Source organism: Gossypium hirsutum, chromosome D04 (genome assembly GCF_007990345.1).
Source record: "Gossypium hirsutum isolate 1008001.06 chromosome D04, Gossypium_hirsutum_v2.1, whole genome shotgun sequence".
NCBI classification, from domain to species: Eukaryota; Viridiplantae; Streptophyta; class Magnoliopsida; order Malvales; family Malvaceae; genus Gossypium; species Gossypium hirsutum.
Genome location: NC_053440.1, coordinates 39,513,567 through 39,538,321, shown reverse-complemented (window position 1 = coordinate 39,538,321; position 24,755 = coordinate 39,513,567). Strand labels below are relative to the sequence as shown.

General features: G+C 35.6%; 1 protein-coding gene across 1 annotated transcript; it reads left to right on the top strand.

The window, feature by feature from the left end:
• Window positions 1–1,432: 1,432 nt before the first annotated feature.
• On the top strand, window positions 1,433–20,868 carry LOC107899512 (threonine dehydratase biosynthetic, chloroplastic). Its single transcript, XM_016825246.2, has 9 exons — window positions 1,433–2,150; window positions 2,690–2,869; window positions 2,952–3,221; window positions 4,268–4,474; window positions 5,237–5,485; window positions 5,597–5,667; window positions 20,109–20,226; window positions 20,314–20,448; window positions 20,544–20,868. Exons 1-9 carry the CDS (start codon window positions 1,689–1,691, stop codon window positions 20,682–20,684), a joined length of 1,833 nt encoding a protein of 610 aa, XP_016680735.1. The 5' UTR covers window positions 1,433–1,688; the 3' UTR covers window positions 20,685–20,868.
• Window positions 20,869–24,755: the final 3,887 nt, after the last annotated feature.

The following is a 24,755-nucleotide window of genomic DNA, read 5'->3' as shown; positions in this document are numbered from 1 at the left end:
TCGTGATACCCTTGCCTTGGTGAAGTTTTCGCGTGATTTCAAACCTTTGACCCTAAACCTACAACACTCAAATGAATTTTAGGGCACCCAATGACATGGTTGGCCAATTATTAAATGACACGATTGGGTCTCAAAATAAGTAAAAAGAGATAATTTCACTTATTAAATCAAAAACCTAAAAACTAAAAAAAACTATGTAAATGACACTACTGTACTTGAAAACAAGCTCCTCAAGTATATGAGGAAAGCCTAATTTGCCATATTAAATTATGACAAATCAATAAGAATAGCGAAGAAGATCGTTTGGTTGAAAGTGAAAAAAATAAGGATCCGCATATCCGGAAACACATGTACGATTTCGGTCTAAGGTTTATTGTTATAAATATCACAAACCAGATTGATTTTCAAAATTTTAAATTTCTACTATGCAAAAAACCGTTCTCAAATCGGATTTTTTTTCCAACAAGATTAATTTTATTCATTTATTTATTGTTTAAAATATGATCACCAACTTAAAATGGTTCATAAAATGGTAGGCACCAACTTAAAAATATGAATAAATTGAAATTTTAATTATTTATACCTTTTTACTAACTTAGAATATTTAACTAAGTCCGTGTTATGAATTATCAAATGCCAAATCACTTGGAAAAAATAAAAAAAATTAAAAGAATAAACTTTATTGTAAGAATATTTATATTTTTAATATTTATTTTTAAATTAAATAGCTTAAATTATAATTTATTTTCACTTTAGATAAATTACTCTTTTACTTTTTAAAATTATAGTAGATAATTTACTTTAAATATAACTTAATTATTATTCATATATTACAATTTATAAGTCTTTTTTTAAAATCTTATTTTTATTATTTATATAATAAAATTCTTTTTGTTACTATCAATTATATTTTTTTCATAAATTAATTTATTTATTAGTATAAAATTTTATAATAAAACATTAACAATCCTATTTACTATAATATTTCAAATCCAAAATTTTTGATTTATTTTAACAATTGACATCTTTATTTATTATAATTATTTTAATATAATATTTTCAATCTTCATAATAAAACATATATTTTATATACTAATAATCTGTATTATTAATTTTTTTTGTTAAGATTAAATTTTCATTTTTTAAAATAATTATATTGATAAATATAGTTAATTTATGCATCACACAAATATACAAACTTATTACATATATATTCAAACGGATCACATGATCTAAAATAAAATTATTAGAATTGTGTTCGTTAATTTAACTTTTTTGTTAAAATAAAAACCCAAATATGGAAATTCCAACAGCAAATTACTTCAAAGCTGACCTAATAAAACAAGTTCAAAGCTTACCTAAAATAAGATGAAGCTAACTCCATATTTGTTTCCACGTAGCCCGTCTCTGGTTTGATGTTTCATTTAGAGGTCACCCGCGGTGAAGCGAAACCTCGTCCCATAAAGTGACAGCCTTTCGTCACCGAGACTACGTGGCGTTATTTTATAGGCTCCGTTTCTTCAACACTAAAATTGCGCCAAAACGGAAGAGAACACCCCACTCCAATATTCTTCTTTCAGCCTATAAAAGGTTCAAAATCCCTCCAAAGGGCAAAGCCGCCTCAACGCCTCACAAACACATCACGGTTTTATTACATAAAAAAAGAAAAGAAAAAGAAAAAGGAACTGATGGAGGGTCTCCGCCTCGCGCCACCTCAACCGACGCTACTCCACCGTACAGAGACGGTGTTACGTACATCATTCATTGGGCCACACTTTACAAAGAAATGTATCGCCCATCGGATCAGAGTCTCTGTGTCAAAACCGACGGCTGAGGTCTCTTCCCCGACCCTTACTTCTAGCGAAGACACTGTCGCTTCGTCTCCGTCGCAAGGTTTCGTGGTGGCGCCTTCCGATCGGCCGAGGGTGTCTGCCAATTCCCTGCAATATCCCTCAGGGTACTTAGGTGCGGTTCCAGAACGTTCAGTGGACGAAGGAAAAGGCGACGTGAAGAATGCGATGGAATACTTAACGAATATATTGTCGTCCAAAGTTTATGATGTGGCGATAGAGTCGCCGTTACAATTGGCGACTAAGTTGTCTGAACGATTGGGTAATCAAGTTTGGCTCAAGAGAGAAGATTTGCAGCCGGTAAGAAAACTTTCCGTTTTTAAAAAATGGAACCTTTTTGTGCATTATTTAATGATTCCAACGTTCCTTTTTCTTTTAAATTTTGCACTCTTTTTGAAGTAGTTTTTTGTTCTGCATTGCATTTATTGAAATGTGATAGACTTCTTTGTCTTTATGGCTTTTGGCTTTTCATTTATAATGAAATTTGTTTCTATGATTAATGGTGGTGGTGGTGGGAGATTGGGACATCTTATATTCTATGATTTTGCTTTTACTTATTTAAACCTTAGCGGAGTCTTTATTTCTGCTTGGATTAGCGCTTTCTGTTTTTAATTTATGTGCCCTCAGATACTTAGTGTTATGAGTAAGCATTCACATTTTTGTAGTTGAATTTTAGTTCTATCGTGGAGTATGTTAATAACTTGCCAAAATGGAAACACTTTACTTTCTAGTTAATCGTATTTGAAATAGAGACCTGAGTACCTTACTTGTTTTTTTGCAGTTCCTTATTTTCCATATTCTGATCAAGTGCTTACTTGTTTGATGTTCGGTATTTTCAGGTATTCTCTTTTAAGCTTCGTGGAGCTTATAATATGATGGCTAAGCTTACGAAGGAGCAGTTAGAAAAAGGGGTTATTTGCTCATCAGCAGGAAATCATGCCCAAGGGGTTGCATTGGCTGCCAAGAAGCTTGGTTGCAATGCTGTTATCGCTATGCCTGTTACAACTCCTGAAATTAAGGTATTTCTTTGTGAAGTTTCTTGTATCAATTGTGCCGTCTGTAGGATTTTTTAATTTGAATGGTGGGTTTCTTTTTTTGCAGTGGCAATCTGTTGAGAGGTTGGGTGCAACTGTTGTTCTCGTTGGAGATTCTTATGATGAGGCACAAGCATATGCTAAAAAGCGGGCTAAAGAGGAAAGTCGTACCTTTATACCCCCTTTTGATCATCCAGACGTTATCATGGGACAAGGTACTGTTGGAATGGAGATTGTGCGCCAAATGCAAGGCCCATTGCATGCAATCTTTGTTCCTGTTGGTGGCGGTGGGCTCATAGCTGGCATTGCTGCTTATGTAAAGAGGGTTTCCCCAGAGGTATGTGGTTTCTTATTGTAAACATTACTATTGCATAATGTTGCGTGGGAGCTTGGAGTTCTTTCATTCTTTGTAGATGACAAGCGCTTGCCACTTCATGTATTCAGTTTCTTTCCTTTTTTATTACTCTCGAGCCTTGAATCATCATATATATTTCAAGACTTGAAATTTCATTTGGTTTTTGTTAAAGTTGGGAATTTAGTTTGTTGCTAATTGCTAGATAACTTGATCTGACCTTGGCAATTATGTTGACATATCATAATAGGCGTCCCTGGTCGGATGCTTAAGGTCTTCATAGAAGCTGACTTAGGAAAGTTTTCAATTGAATGTTATGTATTGATGACAATTTCACCTTACAGACATAGATAAATTAGAATAGTTTAAGACTTAGAAGCATGCCTCATTTTCCAGTCTTTAGAAATTAATAGGCGAGCAAGCTTTTCTAACGCTACTTTATACTTTTTGCGTTGCCTAATTTTAATTTGATACATAGCGCCTTTGATTAATTAATTATATTCAGAACTTGGTCTTGTTCAAACTCAGATAACTATAGGACTACCAATATGATTATATGCATTTGTAGAAAAAACTAGAGTGGACTTAAATTCTCGATATGTTGAACTCATGATCATGGTACATTGAGAATCTCTTAATACACTAGATGAAAGTCGAAGGTTTTCTTATCTATTTTCAGCTCTAACTTCTTTTTTCTTTTCATTTATGATCTTACAAGAGGCCTGCATCCAGCACACCTGTTACATCCTTGATTGAAACTTATGTTATATTGTTGGAAATTCACTTTTAGGGTTATGTCTCCCCCCCCCTTTTTTTGGAAGTGAAAATTTGTTACCTTGTAGATTGCTTCAATTAGTGTGTTTTTCATGAAATGATTTAGAAACGAAATGTTTTAGGCAATTTGCGGTTTTGTTTTCTCTCTCTCTCTCTCTCTCTCTCTATTTATTTTTGTTTGAAATTGTATGACTGAGCTTGTTCGTTGTTGCATGACATAATTCATCCACATTACTTTCTGGTGTCTTAATATTCAGGTGAAGGTTATTGGAGTGGAGCCTTCTGATGCAAATGCAATGGCATTGTCGTTGCATCATGGTGAAAGAGTGATGTTGGACAAGGTTGGAGGATTTGCTGATGGAGTAGCTGTTAAGGAAGTTGGTGAAGAAACCTTCTGTCTATGTAGAGAATTGGTCGATGGTGTTGTTCTTGTAAGCCGTGATGCTATTTGTGCCTCTATAAAGGTATGATTTTCATGTTCCTAAATTTGCATTGATTTGCTTTGGCTGATAAATATATATATTTTCATCCCAGTTGTTAAAAATTTGCATTGATTTGCTTTGGCTGATAAATATATATTTTTTCATCCCAATTGTTAAAATACAAAACGATAATCAATTTTTACATCTTCAGTTTCTCAAACTTTATTTTGCTTATACTTGAAAATGGATAAGGATGGAAAAAAATTGATTAATCCAAGGTTAAGCTACAGAGATGTTATGAAAATTATCAATTAGATTCAATGTTTACCATTGACCTTTTTCTATGCTTGGCCCCACACACTGAAACGTTGACATCATTTCATAAAATCTTAATTTGAAACAAAGTGTCAGGCTTTAAGTTTAAATGTGGTGTACCTTTGGTTTTATTTAGATTCTAGAAGTTGTATTTTAGGAATTAGGATTTGCCTTTGGTTCTTCATATAAAGGTAACTTGGTTCTGGTTAGTTTCCTCGTATTTTGCATGTTTAATGTGAAATTCAATTTTAGATGCAGTTTTCTGATGAGCTATTTTCCTTTTTGGGATACAATTTTTTCTCTAAATTATTTATTCGCAATCTTCTAGATGTTAGAAGCCCTTATGATGTTTTTCTCTCCTTGTTTCTCTTTTCTTTGTTCGTTATGACTAATATGATTGGTTTTCATTGGATGACTGATGTACTCAATTAATTGTCACACAGATTGTTTGAATGGTTAGGATTGACTGCTATAGTGCTTGTGTTGCAGGACATGTTTGAAGAGAAGAGGAGCATTCTAGAACCAGCAGGTGCCTTAGCTCTTGCAGGAGCTGAAGCATATTGCAAATATTATGGTTTGAAAGGAAAGAACATTGTAGCTATAACTAGTGGCGCGAACATGAATTTTGATAAGCTTAGAGTGGTTACCGAACTGGCTAATGTGGGTAGAAAACAAGAGGCAGTTCTTGCAACCATTTTGGCAGAGAAGCCTGGAAGCTTTAAACAATTTTGTGAACTGGTATTTTCTTGCAAGTTAATATCTTTTAACTTTTCTATAAATTTTCCACTTTCTTCATTTGTGTTACTAAATAACAGTATCTGATAACCCATTAACTATTGGGATTGACAGGTAGGACCAATGAATATCACCGAGTTCAAATATAGATTTAGTTCTGATAAAGCGGCTGTCGTTTTGTTCAGGTTAGTTAGCAGTTTTTGATGACAAGATAAAAAAGATCATGCGTTTGTATGTTATTTTTCTTTTGATGTTCTTTTGCATTTTAATAGTTGAAGGATGTGATACGTTGCTATCTATACTTTCCTGTTTTAGAAGATCACAATCATCTGGGAAAAAGCAGGTTTGTATGTCTTACATGGAGTTTGACTTAATCTTTGATCCCGTAGAGGAGATTGTAGTCGAAATAATGGGATGATTCACTCTACTAGGGCAACACATATCTCATCTTATCCTTAGTTAATGGCTTAATTGTAGTTTTAGTATCTTCTCATTTAGTGGCTTAACTGTAGTTTTCTTTCCTTGCAAATAACATAATCCCTTAGGTTAGGTTGAATACACCAAGGGGTTCTAGACTTAGGACCATCCTGAAATTACTAGTTAATTTGTATTGGGATAGCCGTCCACTCTATACAAACTGCTTATTGAAAAAATAATGCTCAAGGTCCTTCTCTATTGATTATCTCTATTGAGAAACCCAATCTTTATCATTTTGGTATAAAAGCAAATCTTTTCTATATCATTTTCTTTTTCAATAAATTACTTAACTTTTGTAACACCCTTTACCCGGTATATTGGACCCGAGCAATAAGGTGCTATAAAAAATATCAAACATTTACAAACAATTTATAAATCAAAAATCTAAAAAAGATATCAATTTATCTCATACGAACGAGTATATCATGTATATCAATCAATTTCAAGTTAATATCGAGCTTACGGAAGATTAAAACTAAGCAAACAACTATAATGATCATTTTAAAATTAAATAAAAAAGGTGGGAAAATTTTGCAAACAGGGGACACACAGTCATGTTCCCTAACTGTGTGCATGAGCTAACCCGTGTGAGATGGGTCACATGGCCGTGTCATTGGACTGTGTAATAAACTGTGTCCATGTGAACCAAAATCACCTAAAAATTTCTAGACCACACGGTCGTGTCATAAGCCTGTGTATGGCACACAACCATGTCTTAGGCCGTGTATATATGGAAATACCTTTCAATGCAAGCTTAAAATCCCTACTTTACTCATGACACAAGCAACCAAATTTATCATACTTCAACCAATTTAAAAACACCAAATTCATGCCAAAAACAACAATTAAATCAATCAACTTAAGTGCCTAATCAAATATGCCATAATTGACACCTAAACCAACAATTCAAAACTAGCCAAACATGTATGCATTCAACCATTTCACATTTTCTTTCATATTACCCTTATAACCTAAGTACTTGTACTACCAAATCTTTTCAAGCAGAGCATAGGGATAAACATCAAACTTACCAATTCATCTCTAAGGCATAACCTAAGCATACCATCCATCATATTATTTTCAAGCATCAACTAAAACACATCACATAACATGATATTTTCTCAATCATTAGAACATTAGGCATATAACTCAAGCAACATATCAAAACATCAACAACATAACTATTATCATCATATATACCAAAATGTCAACAATATGCAAAATGGTCATAATAACCAAAAGACTTCTTAGGTACATGTCAAGACCCAAAATGATCATATCATACTCCGGAATATTCCTAACCTGCGCACGAAAAATAGATTTATACGTTGAGTATAGCTCAGTGGTGTTTCTATATCAGAATTTTAAATCATAATATAAATCAAGTAATGCATGAATCAACAAAAGCGAGTTCAAGTGCAAATTAATATGACTACTTACATGTCATAATATATAACTCGTTATACAGTCAAATTTTACATTTTTGAATCTATAATTTGATATCCACTAATCATCGTTATTTCAATTTATAATAATCAATTTCTCAATTTCACAACATAATTTCATCAACCAATCATCAAATCACATATGTTTCAGCACAACTCATCACAAATAAACTTCAATTGTACAATTATAACAATATATCAGATTTTTAAATTTATTCAATTTAGTTCCGATCAAGAAAATTAAATCGAATTGATTTAATTCAGCTCGTTCTATCATTTCTAGCTTACCTTGTGTTATTACCATGCAATGCAATTCATAAATGCAGCAATTGGAAAGTTTTATAGAAATACAAACAGTAAACTTTGAGCTATTTGTCTATGACTTTATCTTTTTCTTTCCGTTTTGAGGATTTCAGGTCAACCTTAGTTACGAATTAACATAAATACATATCATTTTCACATTCAATTGCTAATTTATGTAATTTTTGCATTTTATTCGATTTAGTCTCCTAAATCGGGACTAACATAATTTTCACATTTAACCCCCAAATCTAATGTCGAATTCACTAGAGTCCCTATAGGGCTTCCTATTTCTCAATTACATCACAAGTTATGTATTTTAGTCCCTATTACACATCATCAATTGACTTTACAATTTAGTCATTTTTTTATACTAATCTTAAAATTTATTAAAATATTACTAAAAGTTTCAACTATCTAACAATGGTAATATTCACAATCTTTAACAGTATTGAAAATTATGACATAGGTCAGCTAGCTTGGATTATTGGGATTCTGAAAACATAATATTTACAAGAAAAAAACTCAATTGTACTAACCAAATTAGAGTTTGAAACCTTGAAAAACTTAGCCGTACGTCTTCTCCCTTTCTCCTAAGCTTTGAATTTTTGGAAAGTGAATAGCAAAGTTGTTTTTCTCTTACTCTCCACTAATGTAAATGTGTTTTATTTCTTATGTTTTATTTAATTTAATTTAATATTATGTTATCCAATATATATATTTTTAATGCTTCATTACGTCCACTACTAATAACTCATTGATCTAATTGCTTCAAAAGTCCTTTATTCACGTTCTACATTAATAGTTAGTAACAATTGAAATTTTAACACTTCTGCGATTTAGTTCCTACATTAAAATTAAGCACTAATTCCATGAATTTTCTTGACTGAAAATTAATTCACTTCTATTAATACTCTGTAAGATATTTAATAATAATATTTAAGGTTCTGGTTTACAAAAACAAGGTTTTGAAGCCACATTTTCTAATACCACTGACTTTCGAGTCGTTATAGCTTTTCTTTTCTATCTCTTTGTTGATTATCTCTATTGAGAAATTCAATCCTTATCATTTTGGTTTCATAGCAAAATGACCATCATGGTTAACACTGGATTATCTTATCTCCAAAATGATCCATCCAGCCCAAACTCTAATCCACCAACCAATTCAAATTTTGATTCCATTGCCCAACAATTAAGTGCCATCGCTTTTAAATTAGAGAATTAGCAGTATTAAATGCTCGAGCAATGGGATCCCTTTTGCAAATAATAGAAAGACAATGACTGATGATTGTGATTGGAGGAACTAAAGTTGGCATTACCTTTATACATCTCAAAGGTGATGTTCTCGACTTATTTTCTTAGATCAACTAGGAGCAAACTTGACTATACTAGGAGGAGCTTTTGAAGGCATTGCAAGAAAACTATGGTCGGTCAACGTTCTAAAATCTTGATGAACATCTTTGTAGTATATGACAAATAAGATCTCTCTGAGAATATGGATAAGAATTCTCCAAAAGATCTTTGCTAGTGAAATTGGGCCGATCATTGCCTTCTAGGGTGCTTTTGAATAGCCTAAAGAGGAGCTAAAGGTTGATGTTAGGATCCAGTAGCTGAAAAATGCCTACAAAGACATGAATTTGGCCATTCTATTTGAGGCGAAGCTGTTGGTACTAAGGGCAATAAGCAAGATGGTTTAGCCTTGCTTGAATAGCAAGCCTTGTGGCTTGGGGAAGAAACAAAAGCAGAGCAATGTTTTGCAAGTGGAAAAGAATGAGAGAATTTTGGATAAAAAACAAGCTGAATTTTTCATTAACATTCAAAGATAAGGCATTAAGCCATTACATATACCAGTCAACTTGAAGATCAAACGAATTTTCACCTAATCAACTACCTAACACCACTTAATACATTGGAAATTGTTAATCAGCTTGCATAAGTTACATTGCTGAATTTTCAGTCAATCAATCATCAAAAATTACATCAAAAGTTTACAAACTAAGTTCTATAAGAACTAAGTTACAAAATATAAACTTAATCAAGCAAAACTAGTTGAATTTGGACAGCATTGTCGAGCTTCAGTTGCTGCCTTCATGTGTTGCTTTTTTGCTGCATGTGACCTACATGGCCACCATTGTTGCATGTGTTGCATGGAAACTAACTTCAACACTCCTCCTTAGTTTCCATGCTTGTAACACCTAGTTGCTTCCTCAGTTTTAAAAACCTTGACACATTGAGTGCTTTGGTGAAATTGTCTGTAACTTGCTCCTCTGAATTGCAATGAACCAGCTCGATTTCATGAGCTTGCTCCATATCCCTTATAACATGCAGCTTGATGTTGAAGTGTTTCGTTCTACCATGGAAAATGGGATTCTTTGCAATTGCAATAGCAGATTTGTTGTCACAGTAAATCTCTGTTGCTCCCTTTTGATTTTGGTTTAAGTCAGCTAGAATTTTTCTAAGCCATATGGCTTGATTCACAGCAATTGCAGCTGTAGCAACAACATATTCAGCTTCTGCTGTTGACTGTGCCACAAGATTTTTTTTCTTAGAGCTCTAGAAAACATGCCTAATCCAAAGCTAAAAGCTTATCCAGATGTGCTCCTCATATCATCACATGAACCAGCCCAGTCACTGTCAACATAGCCTGTTAGCTTCATGCTTTCAACCTTTTTGAACAACACACTATGGCCAATTGTCCTTTTGATATACCTCAGGACTCTTTTAGCAGCTTGAAAATGTTGATCATTACAACAATTCATGAATCTTGATAGTACACTAACAACAAACATAATATCGAGTCTGGTTGCTGTTAAATATAGCAGACTACCAATGAGGCTTTTGTACATTGTTTCACAATCTGTCTCACCAATTCCTTGTCTTGATAGCCTCATACCAACAGCCATTGGTCTACTTATTGGCTTACGGTCTTTTTCAGTTTGTTTCACCTCCATTCCAAGGAAGTAATTCATTTTTCCTGGATCAGACATTTCAAACATCATCATTTTATCTTTTAAGTCAAACAGCAGACTTTTGTCTCCTCCTGTCACTAAGAGATCATCAACATAGAGGGATAAGATGAGTTGTGTTTCAGCTTGATTCTTCTTGACATACAGTGTTGGTTCACTAACACTTCTTTCGAATTTCATACTGAGCAGGTAAGAGTCAATTCGGGCATACCAGGCTCTAGGTGCTTGCTTCAGGCCATATAAAGCCTTTTCGAGCCTGTACACAAAGTGTTCCTTGCAAGATACAACAAATCCTTCAGGCTGCTCGATGTAAATCTCTTCTTCCAGGAAGCCATTGAGAAATGCTGACTTCACATCTAGTTGATGAATGGTCCACTGATTTTGAGCAGCCAGAGCAACTATCATCCTGACCGTGTCAAGCCTTGCTACTGGTGCGAAAGTCTCCATGTAGTCTAGGCCATACCTTTGGCTAAAACCTTTGACAACAAGCCTAGTTTTCAGCTTGTTCAGACTGCCATCAGCATTCTGTTTTACTTGATAGACCCATTTTACTCCAATTGTCTTCTTATCAGCAGGCTTTTCAACTAGCTCCCAAGTTTGATTCTTCTGAATCATGTTGATCTCATCAACCATAGCTTGCTTTCAGCCTTCATCAGCTTCAGCTTCTTCAAAGCAACTTGGTTCAATAGTGGCAACTTGTGCTCTCTCATAAATTTCATCCAAGAGCCTTGTGCCCTTGACAGGCACATCATCAATGTCCATTTGAGGACTAAGTTGCTCAAGTTCAGTCTGATCAGGCATTAATTCTTCTGAAATAGCTTTTGGCTCATTTTTTTCCCAATTCCAGTATGCCTTTTCATCAAAGATCACATCTCTGCTTACTTGAATCTTATTTGTTAAGGGATCCAAGATCCTGTAACCCTTTTTGACTGAACTATAGCCTACTAGGATACCTAGCTGAGCCCTTTTTGACAGCTTATCTCTCTTTACTGCTGGTATTTGTGCATAGCACAAGCAACCAAAGGTTTTTAGATGAGCCAATGATTGTTTGAATCCAAACCAAGCTTCAAAAGGTGTCTTGTGAGCAAGTGCCTTGGTTGGAAGTCTATTCTGAAGGTAAACAGCAGTGTTTACTGCCTCAGCCCACCTGGTTTTGGGCAGTTTCTTCTCAAACAACAGACACCTGGCCATATCCATCAAGCTTCTGTTTTTTCTTTCACTGACTCCATTTTGTTGAGGAGTATAGACATTAGTTAGTTGGTGTTTGATACCAGCATCATTGCAGATGACTTCAAACTGAGCTGAGGTGTACTCAGTTCCATCGTCTGATCTTACAGACTTCAATTTGCATCCTGTTTCTGTTTCAGCTGCAACTTTGAACTTCATAAACACTTGAGCTACCTCTGACTTGTGTTTTATGAAGAAAATCTAGCAATATCTAGTACAATCATCAATGAAAAGAATGAAGTACCTGTTTTTTTTGAGTGATTCAGTCTTCATTGGGCCACACACATCAGTGTGCACCAGCTGTAGTCTTTCTGTGGCTCTCCAGGCTGTGTTTGTAGGAAATGGCAGTCTTGCTTGTTTTCTTAACTGACATACTTCACAAACTTCATTATCCTTCACTGAGTTGGTGAAATTTTCAGCCAAGCCTTCACTGATCATTTGAGCCATCGATCTAAAGTTGGCATGTCCAAGCCTTTGATGCCAAAGCTTGGAATCATCAGCAGAGGCTGTGTAAGCTGACTTTGAGTCACTTGGCCAATGAACCTCAAAGCATTTTTCAGTCATGGTGACTGTCATGAGACTTGATCCACTTGGATTAGTAATTTGACACTGCTTTTTCTTGAACATAACTGAGTAGCCTTTCTCAAGCAGTTGAGCTATGCTGAGAAGATTTCTATCAATTTTAGGCACCAAAAGCACGTTCAAGATGACTTTGTTGCCTGTGGGAGTGCATATCAACACATCCCCCTTTCCTTCAGCCTTTATGAACTGATTATTTCCAACCTTGACTTTAGTTTTGCCGCTTCTGTCCAAGGTTTTGAACAAAGATGCATTTGGTGACATGTGGTTAGTGTAGCCACTGCCCAATAACCAGCCTTTTGAGCACTTTTTTTACTAGCCAAGCAAGACACAGCATTTGGTCTAAACCAGCATCTCTCCTTTGGATGACCACCTCTTGCAATGTTTGCAGGGTTGGTCACTACTTCTTGCAGCATCAGGCTTAGGCTTGTTTTTCCAGAATTTTTTGCCTTTATGAGTATTGGTGCTCGAGGCCTCTCTGGCCTTGGCTTGAAAAGCACCTTCCTGATGGTCTTCAGCCCTGCTAGTTCTTCTTTGTTCCTGAGCATAGGTGTTAATCAGCTCGGTCAAAGAGATACTAGCAAGATCTCTTGAGTTCTCTAAAGAGGATATCTTTGCTTCATATCTCTCAGGCAAAGTAGAGAACTTTCTCCACTATTCTTGCCTCATCAAAGCGCTCACCAAGTAGCCTTATACTGTTAACCACTGCCATGGTTCTATCTACATGCTGCTTCATAGTTTCTTCTTCCCTCATCTTTTAGTTTTCAAAATCTCTCCTTAAATTTAATAGCTGTTGTTGTCTTGTTCTCTTTGTGCCTTGAAATTTCTTCTTAAGCTAGTCTCAGGTCTGTTTTGGAGTTTCACAGGCCATAATTCTGGTGAAGATGACATTTGACACACAATTTTGAATACAGGACATGGCTTTGTGCCTCTTGGTCCTCTCATCAACATGTTGTCTGATTTGAGCTACCGTGGGATTGGCCCCCAGTGGTGCTGGCTCAGTACCGGTGTTAATTTTCCACAGATCAAAGGCCTGCAGGTAAGTCTTCATCTTGACCAGCCATATATGAAAACCTTCTCCATTGAAGACTGGTGGGGCTGCTGGAGAAAATCCTGAAGAAGCCATTCGAATTAAGGTTTTGCTACAACAGGTCCTCTAAGACAAAGGCTCTAGATACCAATTGTTGGTGCTAAGGGAAGTAAGCAAGATGGTTTAGCCTTGCTTGAACAGCAAGCCTCGTGGCTTGGGGAAGAAACAATAGCAGAACAATGTTTTGCAAGTGGAAAAGAATGAGAGAATTTTGGATAAAAAGCAAGCTGAATTTTTCATTAACATTCAAAGATAAGGCATGAAGCCATTACATATACCAGTCAACTTGAAGATCAAACAAACTTTCACCTAATCAACTACCTAACACCTCTTAATACATTGGAAATTGTTAATCAGCTTGCATAAGTTACATTGCTGAATTTTCAGTCAATCAATCATCGAAAATTACATCAAAAGTTTACCAACTAAGTTCTATAAGAACTAAGTTAAAAAATATAAACTTAATCAAACAAAACTAGTTGAATTTGGACAGCATTGTCGAGCTCCAGTTGCTGCCTTCATGTGCTGCTTCTTTGCTGCATATGACCTACATGGCCACTATTGTTGCTGCATGTGTTGCATGGAAACTAACTTCAACACAAGCTAATACCAAATTGTAGCAACAAAAGGCTTGATTGGACCATATCCACCTGAACCAACCTAAAGCTCGAAAACTCATTTACGCAAGCTTTAAAACCTTGGGATAACACTTCTCTCTCGATTGTTCTTGCTAATTACAGAGGTAATTTTCAGATTATGCATGCTATGGCTGAATCCTTGCAAGCACAATCTTTTGGATCTAAACAACAAAATTGATTGAACAAGTGTCTTTGTTCTTGGTATAACGAGAAAATTGCACCAAGACATCGATGCACACCCACAAGTTTTTCTCTCATGGAGATTGTAAAAGACCAAGAAAACTTTGATGAGATACTAGATGTCGAGGTGTGACAGCCACAGTTGACATGGTTGAGATTCCCTTGCTTACCATTTTGGGCAATTCTGCAATTGCTACGTTGAAGCTTCAAGGAAAATTGAACTTTGTGAAGTTATCATAATGGCTGACAGTGGCTCAACCCAAAATTTCATCTCTAATGCTATAGTTGAAGAACTTGCACTTCTAATATGTTACAGACTCTTAGCAATGATTATGTACATGATATTAGGCTTAATTCTAGGATAGAATTTGGTTTGATTTCTTTAAATTTCGTTCCTCTTTTAGACTATTTGGAATATTTGGCGACTTGAAGGCTGCATGATGTTCATGTGTCTGCGAAAGCTTCACGAGCCTCCTTCACATGCCGACACGTGGGAAATCACATGTTCATCAGTTTTTTGCGTAGACATTGACACACAATCCTGACTCAAACCTAGTGGTTGGGTGTTCGATTGGAGGTGACGCTAAAAGATTTTTGGTGTTTTTGGGGTTTTTTTTCATTACTGTTTGCACACTGCTTAGAGCCTATTTGCTTGCTGTTTGGTTCAATTTGTTGGGTAATTATAATTTCATCTCTATTTGAGTGCACTGGGATAATTAGTTTTTGAAGGATTTGTAGGTGGGTGGGTCATCACAGTATTTTGTGTCAATCTTCGGCCTTGATTTGGCAAATTTAGCGAAGTAGTTCAAGAGTTTTGGCTCAAAAAAAGCAAATGTGACTACTTAGCCTTCTATAGACAATCAATACTTGGCGTTATTCTTCTTGTGGTGTATGTTGATAACATCGTCATTATAGGAGATGATGTAGCAAGAATCTCTCCTATCAAATCTTTCTTCTATATCGATTTTTACATGAAAGATTTGAGGTAGTTGAAGTATTTATTGGGGGTAGAAGTCACAAGGAGCAAAAGGGAATTTTTCTATTTTAGAGAAGTACATTCTTGATGTACTTACAGATACCTGAAAGTTGGCAGCAAAACCTTGCAGTACTCCAACGATACCTAATGTGCATCTTACAAAAGATGATAATTATCTTGAAAGATATAAGGTGGTAGTTGAGAAATCAAACTTCCTCATTGTAACTCGTGTAGATATTGCATTTGTCGTAAGTAATGATAAGACAATTTATGTCCACATAATCAAGCATTGGGCAAGATTAGAGCGGATTTTATGTTAGTTGAGAGGAGCGCCAGGGCATGGCATAGTATACAACAATCATGGGTGTACTCATATTAAGTGTTTTTGCAGATGTTGATTTTGTTGAATCTATGATTGATAAAAGGTCTACTATTGAATAGTATTTTTGGTGGAAATTTAGTATCATGAATGAGTAAGAAGTAGAATGTTGTATTTCTATTGAGGTTGAAACTAGAGATAAGGCTATGACACAATTTACGTGAGAAGTCATGTGGATATAACATCTGTTAATTGAAATTGGATTGAAGCATACATCACTAGCAAAACTTTGGTACCATAATTAAGTTGCTGTTCATATTGCCTTGAAATCAATCTATCATGAAAGAATCAAACTTTAACATCTGTTAATTGAAATTGGATTGGAGCATATATCACTAGCAAAATTCTGGTGCCATAATTAAGTTGCTCTTCATATTGCCTCGAAATCAATCTATCATGAAAGAATCAAAGCATCAAGGTCAACTATCACTTGTTCACTGGCTATGTGAAGTCAGGAGAACAACTTGTTGATTTGTTCACAAAGGTATTGAATGGTAATTGAGTTGGCTACCTATGTAACAAGCTGGATATGATCAACATCTACGCTTTAGATTAAGTGGGAGTGTTACAAATTCTTAAGCAGAGATTATGTATATGATATTACACCTAATTCTAGTATAGGATTTGATTTGACTTGTTTCCTTTTTCCTACTTTTAGACTATGTAAACTTGTATATATAGGCTCACCATAGAGATGAAATCCAACAATTTTCTCTTCGTCTCTTCTATTGTTTTCATAATCAAACAAATCCTCCTTTTTAGTGTATAAATTGAGATGGTGAAATCGTTAGTTGTGTAATTGAATTTGCAAAGATCATTTTGTGCAATTGCCAAGCCTATCACACAAGACTTCTAACAAACTTTATTGGTGACAAGAATTTGGTTTTGGGGATTTAATGGTTAGCATCTTTGAACTCAGTTCAGGCAAATAGGAATGAAATGTTTATGATTTTCTTGATGGCGAACCATATAAGTTGCAAGGAGTTTCAACCAGCCAATCAAATAACATCCGTTTCTAACATAATTTCTAAGGTGCTAGATAACACCTTTGAATCTTCATCTCCTATTCAATCTCTTCTTTAAGAGTTTGCACTAGTTTTCATCGAATCCGCTGGGTGAGCAAAATTCGATTCAATTCGAAAAATCGAAAAGAATTTCAAATTTCGAGTTAATCGAATCGAGTTATTCGAATTATTTGAATTATTCGAATAAACTCGAATAACTCAAGTTGAGTTTGAATTGAGTTGAATTTCACAATTTGAATAATAAATTGGTGTAAATATCCTTTTGGTTCCTATCAACTTTGCAAATAAGCAAATTGGTCTCTTACACCAAAAGTTACAAAAAAAATTTAAAATAATTTTCAAAAATTTAAATTTTATATTTTTAAAAAAATTATAAAAAATTAAAAAATTCTAAAAAATATAAAAAATTTAAGATTTCAATTTTTTTAAATAATAATTTTGGGACATAATTAATGATTCAAATTTATGATACTCAAGTAAATTTTTTTTATTTTGTTTTGAAAAATTTTTCAAATATATATGATTTCAAATTTATGTGCTCTAATATGGAATTAGTTATATTGTAACAATATTTTTATTTGACATGTTTAATTTTTTTAATTTAACTCGAACAATTTCACTCGATTAGATTCTACTCGAATCGAATTTTATTTCATTCGAATTGATTCGAAAAAATTTCAAATTGAGTTACGACGATAAAACAGGAGTCGTGAACTCGATTAACTTGAAAATTTTTTACTCAATTCGATCGAACTCATATTCCTAGAATCTGCATCCCACCTTGACAAATGTCACACCCCAAATCTAAGACCATATCACCAAATTCGCATTCACCAGTCATACATTTACAAAATAGCTTTTCGCTTTCATTTAAGACCATATCACCAAATTCGCATTCACCAGTCATACATTTACAAAATAGCTTTTCGCTTTCATTTAAGACCATATCACCAAATTCGCATTTACCCGTCATACATTTACAAAATAGCTTTTCGCTTTCAATCTGTGGTTATGCTTTTTGGCCGCTCCAATGCCACTTTCCAAGCTACCATGAATGATTTGTTTCTACCATACCTCTTCAAGTTTTTTCCTTATGATATTTTGATTTATAGTTCTAGTAGTCAGCAACACCAAGATCACATCTATGTTGCCTTGCAATTGCTTTCCATCAACTCATTCTTTGCCAATTCAAAAGATGTGTTTATTTGGGTAGATACAAATTGGTTTTTTACGCCATGTGGTATCCTAGAAAGGCGTGGTTGTTGATCCATGAAAAAAACCGAGTAGTAATGCAATGACCAACCCCACAACATATGAAAGGACTTAGAATTCTTGGGACTTTCGGATTACTACGGATGATTTGTGCAAAACCATGGCATAAAAGACTGTTTCACTGGTCACCTACTAAAGAAGTTGCCTCCAACCAACTGATGGAAGCATTAACTATGGTAGTAGTGTTATGTTTACCTGATTTCTCAATGCAATTTATGTTAAATGTGATGCTTCGATAGCTGGTGTTGGAGTAATCCTTTTACAACAAGATCATCCAATTGCCTATTTCAGCAAGCGTCTTTCTTTTTCTTAGATTAAATATACTTGTGATCGAGAATTATTAGTGCTGGAATGGCACATTTTTTCTTTTGGATTCCCATTCTTTTGTTAAGGTTGATCATTGCAGCTTGTAAGTTTCTCCTCGACTATAGAATTTCAACTAATGAACAATGATGGTTCCCATTGATTTCCACAAGTTAGCAGTTCCCATGGATTTCACAAGTTACAAGAAGCTCTTCGAGGCTAAACAAATCATGGAACAACTCACTAAAGACCCATCTGCAGATTCTAACTTTCAAATGACTGATCAACCACTTCTATAGATCTCGATTAGTAATTCTTGATTCTCCCACTATAAAAGATAAAATTTGGTGGAAGCTCACAATTTGCTTATGGGATGTTTACTTAAAAACACTTAAAAGGTGTCAACCAATTTTTTCTGGCTACAACTTGAACTGGGATGTGAATTTTTATTCAAAATTGCTTGGCTTACTAGCAGAACAAGTATCAATCTCTTGCTCTAACTAACCTGTTGCAACCCTTGATTATCAATCTGTGGCTACAGCTTCTTTTTTTTTTTTCTGTAAGGCAATAAGGATAAAAAACACCTGATTAAATTTGTTTTATCTTTTACTGTTTTCATTGATATACCTTTACTACTAAGAGGGGAATTATATCAAACTTTATACTTCTCATATTTGACCATTCAACAACAAAAATCGACCATAAGGAAACCATACATATTGACCAATAAAAAATTTGCATGTTATGCAGATAAACTAGATTAGACTTTAGAGTTTACTATATATCTTAAGCTTTAAATATTATATATACACAGACTTGCAAGAACTCAGACATGTATACATTTCACTAGTCAGGCTGCCACTTTTTTTGCACCTGAGACAATTAAGGGTTCTAGTGCCTAGAATGTGCCTTGCGCCCTTGACAACACTAGTGACACGAATTGCAGCTGCCTTCGTCATCTAAAGTCCATCCTATGTTTTATGTTTTACTTCTCTGTCCTGCTAGAGAAGATTTCAAAGTCACAACACCCGCTCCTCTACCCATCAATGCTGATTGGGAATTGATGGTAGAATCAGAATATATATAGCATATCATTGGTTTTAGAACTCAGGAGATCCTACGCTTGAATTACTTGGCTTCATCACTCATAGAGGAGGTGAGTTGGGAATCTTGCTGATCAGTTTCCACCCTTCTGCCTTGAGGACAAGGCAAATTTGCAAGAGGGTGAATAAATACAGTACCACCTATACTTACCTAATTTAGAAGATTACGTGCATGTGGGAAAAAAAGCTGGCTAATATGTCTTACATGGGGTTTGACTTAACCCTTGATCCTATAGATAAGATTGTGGCCAAAATGATGGGATGATTTGCTTTACAAGTTCAACACATCTCTATCTTCTCTGGTTAATGACTTAATTGTAGTTTTGATGTCTTCTCCTTATTTAGTGGCTTAAATGTAGTTTACTTTCCTTTCAAATAACATAGCCTTTAGACTAAAAATACATTAAGGGGTTCTTGACATAGGATCATTCTGAAATTACTAATTCATTTGTATTGGGAGAGTTGCCCACCCCAAAAGGACTGCTTATTGGAGGAATAGTGTTTTAGATTCTTGCATTACCTTATTCAATAAGTTACTTGTCTTTTCATTTCCATCTCTTTGATTTTTTTCTATTGAGAAATTCAGTCCCAGTCAAGATGATTGGGTAGTCTGAAATATGTGAACTGAAGTGAGGGCATTATATTATCTTCCATGAGTGTTTGCAGTGTTGGCGTTCACATGGTTTCTGACCTTGAAGCAATGAGGCAGAGGCTGGAATCTTCTCAACTTAGAACCTACAATCTTACAGCAAGTGATTTGGTTAAAGATCACTTGCGATATTTGGTAATTACTAATTTTAACAAAATTTCCCTCCTTTGTGATGATTGTATATATGCTGTCTTTGTTAATTCTTTTAATCATCTCTTTCAGATGGGAGGCAGATTGAATGTAGAAAACGAGGTTCTATGCCGATTTGTTTTCCCGGAGAGGCCTGGTGCTTTGATGAAGTTCTTAGACACATTTAGTCCACAGTGGAATATTAGTTTGTTCCATTACCGCGGTCAGGTTAGCATCCAAGAAAAACTTTGCTGAGAATTTTCAATTCTAATGGGTTGTGCTTTAGAACAAGACATTAATCCTGATTTTATTTCATCCAACAGGGTGAAACAGGAGCTAATGTGTTGGTCGGAATTCAAGTTGGGAAGAGCGAGATGGAGGAGTTTATACAAAGATCGGAAAGTCTTGGATACGAGTATGTATTGGTAACCAATGACAGCAATTTCCAACTTCTGATGCATTAGTTAAGAAATAGGTTCTCATATTTATAGAAATAGAATATGTAGCTCGCAATAAGGTTTAAGGTCTTGGTTTTTCTTGCATTGGACTAAATACTTTCAGACTTATATGTACCCAATAATATATGAGCTTCATAATTTAAATATCGAATTAGAGGTCAGTCAAACAGTGAGATCTCCATTGGTTTAATTTTGTATATAGTTTTGAGCAGTGGACGCCATGTTACTAGAAATTTGCATATGTATCATGTATGTTAGGTAGTAAAGCTCAAGAGGTAGGAGCCAACTTCTTAGCTTCTGGTTCCTTTGAATACGTACAGACCAACTCTTCTAAAACAATTATTTATTCAAACAAAACAATTCAAGCTGTCTTTGTCCATAATGAAATTACTTTAATTGTATTATTAATTATTAAATCAAAATATTAAAAAAAAAGTTTACAGGGCATAAACATAAATAAAAGGCGCATGAAATAGATACGTAAACTATATATGGTACAGGTACAGGACCAGGGTAAAGAAGGGAAGAGTAATTAGGGGGAGGCTATAATTTTTCAATCCATGTCCACTATCCATCCCCATAAACACCCAACTCCTTCGCCACCACTTACTCCAAAACCATCGATACACCCTTGTTCCTCGTCTCTTCCCAAAATCAAAATCAGAATATCATTCTCGATTCAATTTAATTAAATTAATTAAATTGCAATTCAATAATAAAAAACATTATAATTTAACATGCCATAAAATCTTTTTTTGAAACAAAAACGACCACAAAGGTCAACTAAGATTAATTATGAAACATCACAAATTACAGCATTGTGGATTTCCGGCGGATAATCCAATTCGAACAAATTGTTTTCGGCCTCGCTATACATTTTTTTACAAAGTAAATGGGCCACCTTATTACAAGACCGTTCGGCCCAAATTAAATTGGCAGAATTAAAAAATTCAAAGGCAGCAGCACAATCCTTAATTCGTGCGCCAATTGTAGTGATGTCATTGACTAAATTGTTTAGTCTGTTGACCAACCCCACATGGTCGGTCTTAAAAAGAACGTGTTTTTTAACTGTAGTCTGCGCGCCACTTTAATGCTCTCTTCGAAGGCCACGCACTCAGTTTCTTCCACCGACATCCCACCCTCTTTGAAACCCCCGCCGCCACCTAGAACAAAGCCTTCTTCATCTCTGACGACCATCCCGTACCCGATTCTATTTTCACCAACAGTAGCATCAAAATTTATTTTAATAAATCCCTTTGGAGGTTTGTTCCACTTTTTCTCCACGACGTTCTGTGACATTAATGGCTCGTTCATCATATTGCATATTTGAAACTCCTTGGTCAAGTTGTTAGCTCTTTCCCATATTTGCTTAGCCTCTTCTTCTTTTCCCCTGAAGATAAAGTTGTTCCTGTTATTCCAGTAGTTCCATAGGGTTGTTATCAAGTCGGCCATAGCTCTTTTGTCAAGGACCCGCATCAAGTCTTCCAACCAATCAATGCAGTGATCGTAATTCTTAGAAATAAAGCTCCTGGACCACCCTCCAATCGACAAAACTGCTCTCGAGGTTGGGCAGTCTTTTAAAGCATGTAACACAGTTTCGGTCTCTACTCCGCATCGAGGACATCCCTTGTCAAAATCCTGTCTGATAGAGGCGATCTTACTGTTCGTGGGGAGGATTTCATGCCCCACCCTCCACGCAAAAACCCGGATCTTCGGTAGAGTATCAAGCTTCCATAATGCTTTCCAAAGGAACCTGTGAGGGCCGTATCCCATTCCTTTCAGCAACAGCCATGAATAGGCAGATTTTAAAGTATAACACCCGTAAGGGTTATGAAACCATATCAGTCTATCTTCCTGGCCCTCCCCTCCAATGGGAATATTGCAAATCTTATCCCCCCAATCTTGTCCATACGCGTGTCTGACTTTATTAACCTCCCAACACCTCCATTCCACATGCCAAAGATTTTTCACACTCTTTCCATCTCTTTTTCGAGTGTTGCTTATAATAACATCCCCATTGAGCCCTTCCATTCCCCAATTATCATCCCAAATATTTATCTTCTCGCCGTTTCCAATCTGCCAACCAAAGCCATCTTTAAGCGCTTCCGCCGTTGTCGCAATACTTGTCCAAGTGAAAGACGCTTTGTCCACCTTTTTAGCATTAAAAATGTTGCCATCAGGAAAATATTTTGAAGAGAAAACCTTGAAGCAGAGAGTATCAGTATTGTTTATTAGTCTCCACACTTGACGCCCTAAGAGAGCCAGGTTGAAGAGTCGCATATTTCTAATTCCAAGCCCTCCCATAGCCTTTGGCTTACACAGCGTTTTCCATGGGATCATTGTCCAGAATCTCCCTTTATCTTTTCCCGACCACCATGTTCTGCTAAGCTTAGCTTGAATGTCATCGATGATGCTTTTGGGGGCCAAAAAAATTGACAGAGCGTACGTAGGGACGAATTGGAGAACCGCTTTAATGAAGACTTCTTTACCCCCAAAAGAGATAAATCTCTTTGTCCAGTTGTTAATCCTGCAAGACAATCTATTAGTAATCTCTTGGAAAGCCACTGTTTTTTTTCTTACCAATCGGGATAGGAAGGCCTAGGTAGTTGTTTAAGTTTTCCACCACCGTCATGCCTAGGAGACCACTAAGGATTGTTCTCTGGTCACGTGAGGTGTTAGGACTGAAAATGACCATGGACTTTTCAAAATTAATCTCTTGCCCTGAAATATTAGAGAAAGTGTAAAGCATGTTAACAAGGCTCTCCACATCACTCTTTTTATTTTTCACAAACAACAGTGCATCATCAGCAAAAAACAAATGATTTATTCTGGGGCCGTCTCTGCTGGCCCTTATGCCTCTTAAAATGTTGTTCTTTTGAGCATGGATAAGCATTCTCGAAATAGCTTCCATACAAAATAAGAACAAATAAGGAGAGAGGGGATCCCCTTGTCGGAGACCCCTTTCAGGGATGAAAGTATCAAATAAAATGTTGTTACATTTAACCGTATATTTAACCGAACGAACACAATCCATAATGTTGGCAATCCACTTTCCATCGAATCCCATTTTCTTCATAATTATTTCCAGAAAGTTTCACTCTACACGATCATAAGTTTTGCTCATGTTGAGCTTGACCACGAGCCCTTTATTAGGACCATTTTTAGAGCTTTTAAGATAATGGAGAAGCTCATCCGCAATTAAAATATTGTTGTGTATCATCCTCCCCGGCACGAATGCACTTTGATTTTGGCTAATGCAACTAGGCAGGACAGCTTTCAACCGATTGGCATACACCTTGGATATGATTTTGTAGACAAACCTACACAAACTAATAGGGCGGAAGTTAGTAAGCTCATAAGGATCTCTAATTTTAGGAATTAAAATAATCATAGTTTCATTAAGACTAGAGATATTTTTGTTCCCATTAAGAACATCCATGCAGCAGCTAATAGTATCCTTTCCCACGATCTCCCAGTAATACTTGAAAAAATTTCTCGATAGACCATAGATACCAGGGGCTTTATTAGGATCCATCTGCTTAATAGCCTGAAGAACCTCCTTCTCCGTATATATCTTATTAAGCCAGTCATTTGTATCCCTTGTCACACACTTTTTCATATACCCCATCTCTTGGATATTAGCATTCTGACCGTTTGACCGAAACAATATCACAAAGTAGTCTTTAGCCACCTTACTTATTCCCTTACAATCCGCAACCCAATTTCCTTCAGCATCTTTAAGCTTCTCAATATTACTCTTCTTAAGTCGACCAGTGGCTTTAGCATGGAAGTACCTAGTATTTCGATCACCCTCCCTAAGCCATCTTGATCGAGACCTCTGTGCCCAGTAACTTTCTTCCTTAGCATATAGGAAGTCCAACCTTCTGCGAGTTTCCTTTAACGTCTTCCCACTATCCTCTCTGTTGGCTGAGTCAATAACCAATTCAATTTGTTTATCCAATTTCCTCATTTCATTCTTAAGTTTACCATATTTCTTATGCTGCAATGGACCAAGGGCCGCCCTAACCCTTTCAATCTTATCCCCATAATCCGTACCCTCCATATTCCAAGCTCTTT

Bases quoted from the DNA above. Each gene is read 5' to 3' on its own strand.
- LOC107899512 (XM_016825246.2), top strand. From the start codon at position 1,689: ATGGAGGGTCTCCGCCTCGCGCCACCTCAACCGACGCTACTCCACCGT. The intron at 2,870-2,951 runs GTATTTCTTTGT...CTTTTTTTGCAG, and splicing joins TTACAACTCCTGAAATTAAG to TGGCAATCTGTTGAGAGGTT. The intron at 4,475-5,236 runs GTATGATTTTCA...CTTGTGTTGCAG, and splicing joins CTATTTGTGCCTCTATAAAG to GACATGTTTGAAGAGAAGAG.